Raw genomic sequence first — 9,753 nt, 5'->3', positions numbered from 1 at the left:
CCACCTTCCTTTCCACGTGGCTCTACAGCTCGGGCAGCCCCTCAGTGCACTCACTGCTCAGCAGGGATCCTCAGCTTCTAATATCGCACCTTCAAAAGATCACTGCACTTGAACCAAACTGCCCCAACTCCCCCAGAACCTGCAGGCCCAAGGGCCTGGCCAGCTCAGCCACCGAGCAGGCAAGCCTCCCGTGCCAGCTTCACAGGGTTTCCCCATTGCTCTCCCCCTGCCAGGTGCCGCCTCACTCGAGTCCCAGCTTCAGCAGCTCATCCAACAGCTGCAAACCGCCCCTGGTACTTCACAGCTGTTCCCTGCCCTGCCTGCTCAGGACGAGGACGAGCAGCAGAGAGAAATCACATCCACCTGTTGCAGGAGGGGAAGGGAACAGAACTGAGCTTGGGCTTTGGTCACGCGTGGCTTTGGAAGGACTGCGGTCAGCCCTGGGGGGTTTGCACAACCATTACACAGCTATGGTTAGCTCTGGGCTGTTTATACCATTACAAGGCTATGGTCAGTCCTGGGGTGTTTGCACCATTACAAGGTTACAGTTAGCCCTGGGGTGTTTGCACCATTTCAAGACTACAGGCAGCCCTGGGGTGTTTGCACAACTGTTACACGGCTCCGGTTAGCCCTAGGGTGTTTGCACCATGACAAGGCTACAGTCAGCCCTGGGGTGTTTGCACCACCATAACACGGCTCCGGTTAGCCCTAGGGTGTTTGCACAACCGTTACAAGGCTACAGTCAGCCCTGGGGTGTTTGCACAACCATTAGAAGGAAGCAGTAAAGCTGAGCACTGGAGGGGCTCTGCTATCATTAGCACAGCCTCCAACCCCTGACAAACAACCGGGAGGAGAAAGTCCTTTGCTAAGAATTCAGCACCAACTCTGGCAACCCTGAGTGGGGCTGAACACCCACACCTGCACTGAGGCCTAGGGCTAGCACCCATGGATACGCTTCTGCCCCAGCCTCAGGAGCCAGAAGACAATGCACTGTAAGGCCAGAGACCCCAAGGGAAGAAGCCTGTCCCCTTCAAAGTGGAGATAAACAAGTACAAAGGATCTTGGAGGGTTTAATGAAGCAGTGCAGCTATGGAGCGGGTAAGGGACCCTGCCCCGAGCTTAAAGCCCATTTCCACCGCAAGGTGCTTCCAGGACCCTGGGCAAGAAGTCCAAGCAGTAACAGCCCAGACTGAGAGCAGCATGAAGGCGTCTCAACCCAAAAGCGGAAACTTCAGCCTCGTCCAGGCAGGCACGCCAGGTCGCTGGGCCATGAAACGACACTGGCGGGAAGAACAAGATGAACGGGGCCATAAAAGTTTTGGACAGAACGCTATTCCTCCCTCAAAGAGGAGGCATTTCATGTTTGCAGGACGAGACAAGCACTGCCAAGCCCCGGGCTGCAGCTCGGCTGTTTCGTAGTTCAGCGTTAGCTTGAGAGCTGCGCTGCTGGGGTGAAGGCAGCCCCAGCTCCTGTGACAGACACCCAGAAACGACCCACAGGTGAGAACCCCAACCTGGCTCCCTTTGCCCCCCACTGCCCAGTACCTCCTCATGCTGACCCCCTGGAGCTCACAGTGCTTTACACAAACGCCTGGATTCAGCTGTAACCTCCCTGCAAGACCACAGGAAGCGCTGGACCCGCTCAGCGACGGGCACAGAGCCCAGGAGTCCTGAATCCCGCACTCCTGCCACGACCCCACAAGACAGCTGTTTGTGCCTTGCTGTACACCCCGTCGCATGACCTTCCAGTGCTGCATGCTCCTCTCGGCGCCCCCACGGCCCAGGCATCGCAGACCCTGTGCAGAGGGTGTGCTTCCCATCTCCGCACGAGCAAGAAGGTGAAATCAGCTTCCAGTTGGGTGTGAAAGTGCAACAGCTATTCCAGATTTGCTCTGTGCTGACACATCTCAGCTGGGGAACGCAGGGCTCAAGTGGCACCTGGTGGCCACTGCCATTCACTACAGAGCCCTGCAAGGGCAGCCTAAACTCCAAAATCTTCTGCACGTGGAGAGTGAAAGGGGTTAAAACCTGGCAGGAGCAAATTTGAGACCAAAATATGACGTTACATTCGCTACTTTAGGACCTTCTGCAGCTTCAAGACACAGCTTGTCACTTCCTGGACAAAACAGCATGAAAGCTTGCAGAAATAGATCTTTTTTTTTTTTACAATTTCTTAGCTGGTCTAATAAAAGAGCTCTAGAGTTTTGCATTTCTAAACAGCATGCAGCTTTGTGGGCAGCTCTTAAACGGCTTCATCCCAGAGATGGCCGAATTTCAGAGGTGGGGACAGCAACGGGAGTGGGGAAGGGGGGGGATCTGAACACCTGGAGATGAAACAGAGCTGGGGGTCTCAGCTAGAAACAACCCGTCCAGGTGCTTGGGAGTTTCCAACACCCAGTTACGTGGTCCGAGGAAGGGCAAGACGTCTTCCTTCCTGCTGTCAACCCAAAGACCCAAACAGCAGGATTTTGTCTGGTTCTGATTAGGACCAGGCCTCCACACTACACGTTTATTATATTTCTATGTATATGTATGTACACATTCAAGGGGGGTGGGAGTGCTCTTTGCACCAGGCCACTGAGTCGGAAAACCCTCACAGCCAGGAACGACGGTAACGACATCACTCTTCCCACGGGCTCATGTCGGTGTCGATGGCCACGCAGTTGTAGGCGGCGTAACGCAGCTTCTCCTCGCAGATCTTGGCACTGCAAGAGATGAAGGGATAGCGTCACAGCAGATTTCACCGTTCCCTACTGCGGGGAAGCATCAGGCGCCTGGACGGGGGTAGGAGAGGCACCGTAAGGGGAGCAGGTGCGATCCCCTGATCGCACCGACGAGCAGCAGAGGTGGAAACAGCCTCCAATTCTCCCAGAGGCCAGCGAGAGAAAGGCACCTCCCCTGAGACCAGAGCCATCAAGCAGAGGGGCAGCATGACTTACGTAGCATAATTCGGCAGGAAGAGGGTACTGGAGCAGGTAGAGGACTCTGGCAGCGCGTCGGTTGACTCAGAGCTTGGGGGAAGAGAGGACAGGCTGGTCAGACCCAACAGGCTGCTCCAAACCCAGGGACCGAGAGGTGGGAGATCGAGGCCAAAACCGATCCCCAGTGGGGTGGAGGGACACTGCGCTTTGCTGGGACCCATCCCCGCACCCCCAGCCTCGCTCACCCCAGCTTGTCCGGGTAGATGTAAATCCGAGCGGGGAGGCGGCTCCTGCCGGTGACAAACCTGAGGAAGCGGCTGCGATCCTCTGCGGGGAAGAGAAGAGGAGTGTCAGCTGCTCCCCAAATCCACCCTCTGGGGATAGCCAGGAGCTGATACCCGAGCCCAGCTCCTGGCTTGCAGCTGCACAGATCAGTCAGGTCTCCACGAGCCCCGCCACGTGCAGATTCAGGAGCACACCCTCTGCAGACAGGGCAGGCGGGTTGCAAAGCTGGTGGTCGATCCCCGTGGCAGAGGGAAGGCTCTCCCGAGCTGAGCATCCCGATTCCCCCGAGGCAGAGATGATTCCCAGCACAGCTAGAGCTGGGTCCCCGGTGTGATCACAGCAAGGTGGAGACGGCACAGGACACTCACCATTGGTGAAGTTGTTGAGTGCTTCCCAGAAGTACTGGATCCTGGTGTCCGACGGCTCAAAATCCTCAAACCGGGCTGAAGGGAGAGAAAGAACTCAGTAGGAAGAGATTCCCCACTCGCATCTCATTATATTTAATGAGCACTCAGGGAGCATGTGACTGATGAGGACAGGTTGAGGGAACTGGGCTGATTTAGTCTGCAGAAGAGACGACCGAGGGGGATTGAATATCAGCCTTCACCTCCCTGCAGGGGGGCTGCAAAGAGGATGGAGCTGGGCTGGTCTCAGTGGGGGCAGACGACAGAAGGAGCAATGGGCTCAAGCTGCAGCAAGGGAAGTTGAGGTTGGATATTAGGGAACAACTCTCACAAGGACGGTAGTGAAGCACTGGAGCAGGTTACCCAGAGAGGTGGTGGACTCTCCATCCTTGGAGGTTTTTAAGACCCAACTAGACCAAGCCTTGTCTGGGATGATGTATTTGGGGCTGGTCCTGCTTGGAGCAGGGGATGGACTAGATGCAAGGGTGCTGGGATCGCACCCCCTTGCGCCTCACACAGGCGAGCAGATCTGAGGTGCCCTCTCTCAACCCAAGCACAGAGACCGCAGCTCCTCCCCGGTCCACGGCAGACCTGGGACACGCGCTTTACTCAAAAGCACATAGTGCCAGGGTCTCACTCCTGCAGCAGAGGAGTAAGTCAGCAGCTGCAGAAGGGTCCCCCACAGACCCCAGCATGAAGCCTGTGGGGTCTCGGGCTCAGAAAGACAGGGCCACACCGATCCACGGACTTACTGAGCTTCCTCAGGGCATCCACCGTGACCTCCGGGTCTCCGCAGACCTTTTTCTCTAGCTCCTGCCAGGTGAGGAGGTCGAGAACAGCCTGGGGCACCACCTTCAGCAACCCGGCCTGCATGGCTGCAATCTGGAGGGGAGATGGAGCAGGCGGGGTGGTCAGGAAGGGAAGGATGAGGCACCCCACAGACATGCCCAGATGGGGTTTGAGTCGTGGGCAGCAGCTCAGGGGCAGGCAGCCCCACTTCCCACTAGAGAGATGGCTCAACAAGTGCTTCTACAAGAGGCCCATCCCAGGGAGTACAGAGGGGAAGACTATGTCCACAAAGAGATGGGGGTGCCTGGTCCTCAGGCTGGCCCAAACCCGATCCTTCAGGGCCTGGCCAGATAAGGGATAGGAAGAGACATCCCTATACCACCTGGTCCTACCTGAGAAGCCGAGGCCCCCCGAAGATGGCACTACCTGCTCCTTGCTCTCCTCCAGCCGGGCTTTCCGCACCAGACGGATGAATTCCTTGCGGTCCTCATACTTCACCACCGTGTTGCTGCCGTTGGGGATCAGCTCCACCATGCGCTGGTCGCTGAGGACTGTGGTGTAGGTCAGCTCGTTCCCAAACTTGAACTCGAAGGTGTCTTTGTCCATCATCTCCATCACTTCCAGGAGCTTCACCTGATCAGAGAGCTCTGACTTCACCACGGTAAAATGCAAGCCCCACCAACCCTTGAGATGATCTGGATTAGACCCAGCAAGATCAATGCACAGCCCATCTGCCTGCCAGGGGGGACTGCTACTGGGTTGTGAAGTGTCCAGGGGCTGCACTGGCTGCTTGGACTCCGCTGGCATATTGCAGGCTGGGACCTGCATTGCTACGGGCTGCACCCGTGTTAGCTGGAGGTGGAAATATAGACCTTTGCCCATGTCTGTGTAGCATCAGCACAGGGAAGACAAGCACATACACCCCACTGCCTGCACCATGATCAATCCAGCTGCGAGGCACAGGATTTCTGCCCGAAGATGCCAGCCGACTGCCCCTCGCTCTCCAACCGCCCTTCACCCCTCCTCACCAGCACCGAATCCACAGCGGGGAAGTCCTTGCTCCAGCTGATCTCCTCCCCCGTTAGCTGTTTCCATACGAAGCCCGGCAAAGCCAGGACCTGCAGAGAGGAGGACGCACGTTGCCAGAACGGCAGGAGGAGACACGACCCCGGGGCACGGTGCTGTTTTGCTAGCTCTGCATTTGCCCTTCCAAAAACTGAGCTCAACATCAGCGAGTTGCAGGAAGACAGCACTAATGTCGATGGCTCAGGGTAGGACATTGCTTGGCAGACCGATTTGGATAAGCCAGGAAGGGGCCATGGACCAGCCAGTTGGAAACTGGTAGGGAATGAGCCCTGATTCATCCAGAGCTATGCCACTGACGTGCAGGATAAAAGCCCCAAAACCTCCCCAGGCCCCTGGCCCGCTGTCCTGGGGAATCCTGCCGAGCTTCCCCTGCAGCGAGCCTCTGAGCAAGGCTGGAGGCGACTGTCGCGGTTGTGGCGGGGGGGTGCTCTTCTTCCCGGGCTCGCCACAAAACACCCTTCACCAAGAACTCCTTGCCCCGCAGAGCGGCCCCCATGATCTGGCCGATCCACTCGTACTTGGCAAAGTCCTTGCAGGAGGGGTTTGGGACGTACATGTCCCTGGCTTCCCCGGTGCCGTTACCCTGCGACACAGAGACCGTATCAGGGCAGGACTCCCTGCCGAACCCAGTCACAGCCCAGGGGAGGTGGGGACGGCCCCGTTGGTGCCCCGTTGGCCTGGGCTCTTGGGATGACGCAGAACAAGAAGCATCTGTCCCTCTCCAGCATCCTCCTCTGCCTGCCCCAACAACAGAGACCTGCACCCAGTGATCCCCCGGGGTACCCAAAACTCCCCCCAGGGCTTCTGTCCTGCCCACAACACCCCTTCCCAGCTGAAAGATGAATAAGCCCTCTTCCCCCTGCCCCCTTCTGCCCCAGGAGCAAGGCGCCCCAGTTATGGTGACAAGCCCCAGGACGCCCCGTGAATAGCCCTGCAGCACCTGGTTGGACGTGCGGACGAAGAAGGGCAGCGGCACGGGGCTGTCTGCCGAGCTGGGGCACAGCTCCTCCGACATGTCTGCCAGGCTGTCCCGAAACCCGCCGCCTGCAACGAGACAGACCCTGCATCAGTGCCACCCGCTCCCCGGGTGCCTGGGCAGACACGGAGCGCTGGCCAGACTCTGGCACGGGTCAAACCCAGTCTGACTGTCTCAAACCAGAGGGAAGGATAGCTACCCAGCCCCCAGAGCCACCACGGCAGGTGCGGGGGAGACCCCTGGCTCTGCCCTCGGCTGCGGGGCAGGAGCAAGGTGGTCTCTTACCTTGATCAATGATGCCCTCGGCGATGAATTTGCACTCCCACCACTGGTCGTAGCGCAGCGGCCACCTGCGGGAAGAGGGGACCGCCTGAGCTGCTGGCTCCAGATGCTCAGATCTGGTGGCAAGACCGGTGGAAAATGCCCCTCACAGCATGCTCCCTCCATCAAATGGCCTTTAGCCAGAAAAGATGGCTCTGTCTCCCTGGCCCATCAGCTCCTGGGTCTCTCCGCAGCAGGAGCTGGTGGCATGGGTCTGCTTACCAGGAATACAGCTCATGTGTGTCCCCTTTACACCCTTGCACCTCACTCCTCCCTGCTCAGCAGGGTTTCACCCTCGGCCTCCCTGTTTTTGGGGTGCAGGGTGCTACACGCGGGGGGGGGAATCCCACAGAGAGCAGCGAGCGTGGCACCGTATGCACCCATGGGCTGTACCTGTAATCCAGCGGCTTCTCGAACTTGTCAGAAGGTTTGAGGCCCTCGTACACCTACGACGAGCAGAGAGGCACAGGACTTGGACATCTCCACGGACCTCCTGCGGGCCCGAACGCAGGAGCAGGGCAGCGCTCCCGGCCCACTGCGCAGAGGGCAGCCGATGCACCGCGAGGCAAAGCGACGTGCCCAGGGGTCCAGCCCTGCACCCTCTGCTCCCCACCCTCCTTATAGCCCCCATCACTTCCCTCTCCCTACTATGTCCCTCCATCCCATCTCCTCCTCCTGCTTCTTGGCTTCACACCTAGTGCATGCAGGCTCCTCACCCAGTCTTCACTGCTCCTTTCATCCGTCCCTCACTCCTCAGCTCTGGTGACCAGTGCTCACCTGTCCTAGTCTGCTATTCCCTGCCTAGGAGGTTATCCTCTTCGACCCCCACACCCTACTCAGGACACATGGAGCCCAAGACAGCTCTGCACAGGGCTCACACACTGGGTGACATGCCTCGCAGCTGCACCTAAGAGTCTGACCTGGGAGTATTCGGGTGACCGCCGAGCGGACAGGGCCAGCGCTGCAGAGACGTGGGCTTTTCACTGGAAAGCACCTGCCTTGCAGGCCACAGTGACCTCGGCTCAGAGCCCCTGCAATAAGAGGGGAGCCAACCAGCCGGCCCACGATACCTGCGTGAAGACGGCGTTCTTGCAGCTGGGGTCCAGGGCGGGGTTGTCCCGGTGCTCCATGGCCAGGCGCCGGTTGATGTAGAGCCGTGGCATGAAGTTCGGTTTGCTGGTCTCCGAGTCCTTCAGACACTGGGTGATGAGAGCCGTGCGCCGCTTGGACAGCAACAGGAACTGCTTGATGTGCTGTCGAGGGCCAGGCGGGGACGAGGTTAGAGAGACTTGAGCCCTGCCCCTCCCAGCGGGAAGGGAAGCCCCGCTCTGTCCAGCTGCCCAGCAGGATGCTGCGTGTCCCCACAAAAGGCCCTCCCAAAATGACTGGCTCCCGACTGCAGCACGCTGGACACCGGCTGCCCACCACCACGAAGACGCTTTCCCTCTGGTTTCAGGGAGACGCCACAGAAACTCCTCCCTCCAAATAGCCCCCAAAGCGGGTTTCATTCCCCAGAGCTTCGGGGTCTCGTATTCCCAGGATGATTCAGGCTCAAGCTAATTAGGTCCAGGAACTGGGAACCCCATCCTCAAGGTGTTCTGCACTTACGCTGAACTAGTGCTCGTAGGGGCCAGGCAGAGATGTACTTCAAAAGGGAAAGATATACCAGGTAGAGGTATACCTCAAAGAGCAAGAAAAGATATGCCAGGTAGAGGTATACCTCAAAGAGCAAGAAAAGATATGCCAGGTAGAGGTATACCTCAAAAGGAGCAAGAAAAAATACACAAAACAGAGATATATCTCAAAAGGGCAAGAAATGATATACTAGGCAGAGATATACCTTAAAAGGGGCAAGAAAAGATACACCAGGTAGAGATATCCCTAAAAAGGACAAGAAAAGGACAAGATATACCAGGCAGAGATATACCAGGTGTCATGACCCAAAGGGTATGATTTTGTATGCGCTTCGGCACTGCAGAATTACTCCCCGCCACGAGGAGCTTTCTTTGCACGGTGCATTTCTCAGTTGCAAAGAGAAAACCCCGGTGCAAAGGAGTTCCCGCCACCCGTATGTAAATGTGTGTCCCACTATTGGCCAGTTCTAAATTATTCCCACGTGGCGGCTAGCGATTGGCTTGCTAGCCGTATAAGAGGCTTGAGCAGTTTCCGCCCAAGTTGGAGGAGGACTTCACATCCATCTCGTGAAGAACTCTACACGCTGCAGAGCCTAGCAAACTCCGCGTGTGCCTTAAAAGAGGATACAGGGGCCTGATCAACCTCTCGCCTCTCCCCGTCGCCGCCTAATCCCTCGACGTACCCTTCCCCACGCGCTCGGTCCACGGAGCCTAGCAAACTTCGTGTGTGTGTATCCAGAGCTCTATCCGGGTTGTTTCAAGAGGCTCGGGTTTTCTGCGGGTCTTGTTTGAGTTTTGTTTTCGTTTTGTAACTTCGGCCCCGACATGGCGACGAGGATGGGATACGGGGAAAGCACGATAGAACTAGAATTAGTTGAGAACTGCCCTTGGCGAAGTGGGAAACGCGACATGGCAAGCGTCGTGGAACTGGAGGCGCGTATCGCTTACCACCAGGCGGGCAGAACGGGTGAGAGGTTTATCAGAGGGCTGGCCCACGGGCCCGGGCTGCTGGCCACAGCCCCTCGGCCCCGACATGGCGACGAGGATGGGATACGGGGAAAGCACGATAGAACTAGAATTAGTTGAGAACTGCCCTTGGCGAAGTGGGAAATGCGACGTAGCAAGTGTCGTGGAACTGGAGGCGCATATCGCTTACCACCAGGCGGGCGGAACGGGTGAGAGGTTTATCAGCGGACGCCTGTCGCTGAAGGGAGAAGAGGGAGCCTCCGAAGACGGAGCCCTGAGAGAGAGGGAAGTGTATTTGCTCCCTGCGGCGTTCGGGTGTATAATGAGCGACGAGCGGGTCCTGTTCAGGCCCCTCAATACTGTGTCCCTTG

At 57.8% G+C, this 9,753-nt stretch overlaps 1 protein-coding gene across 1 annotated transcript in view; it reads right to left on the bottom strand.

Moving 5' to 3' along the window:
* Positions 1-2,267: 2,267 nt before the first annotated feature.
* The window catches only part of HECTD3 (HECT domain E3 ubiquitin protein ligase 3), a 19,131-nt gene continuing 11,645 nt past the window's right edge, over positions 2,268-9,753 (bottom strand). The window contains exons 10-21 of the mRNA XM_006015831.2: positions 7,853-8,035; positions 7,176-7,228; positions 6,747-6,811; positions 6,426-6,529; positions 5,949-6,068; positions 5,428-5,517; positions 4,826-5,032; positions 4,363-4,492; positions 3,575-3,649; positions 3,167-3,248; positions 2,940-3,011; positions 2,268-2,705 (exon numbers count right to left, since the gene is read on the bottom strand). Coding sequence (XP_006015893.1) covers positions 2,621-2,705; positions 2,940-3,011; positions 3,167-3,248; positions 3,575-3,649; positions 4,363-4,492; positions 4,826-5,032; positions 5,428-5,517; positions 5,949-6,068; positions 6,426-6,529; positions 6,747-6,811; positions 7,176-7,228; positions 7,853-8,035 — 1,266 coding nt within the window. The 3' untranslated portion in view covers positions 2,268-2,620. The remainder of the gene's footprint in view (positions 2,706-2,939; positions 3,012-3,166; positions 3,249-3,574; positions 3,650-4,362; positions 4,493-4,825; positions 5,033-5,427; positions 5,518-5,948; positions 6,069-6,425; positions 6,530-6,746; positions 6,812-7,175; positions 7,229-7,852; positions 8,036-9,753) is intronic.

This window comes from Alligator sinensis, unplaced genomic scaffold (assembly GCF_000455745.1).
Source record: "Alligator sinensis unplaced genomic scaffold, ASM45574v1 scaffold781_1, whole genome shotgun sequence".
In the NCBI taxonomy this organism is placed as follows: domain Eukaryota; kingdom Metazoa; phylum Chordata; order Crocodylia; family Alligatoridae; genus Alligator; species Alligator sinensis.
Note: the sequence above shows the minus strand (reverse complement) of the source record. Positions and strands in the feature narration are given on the sequence as shown.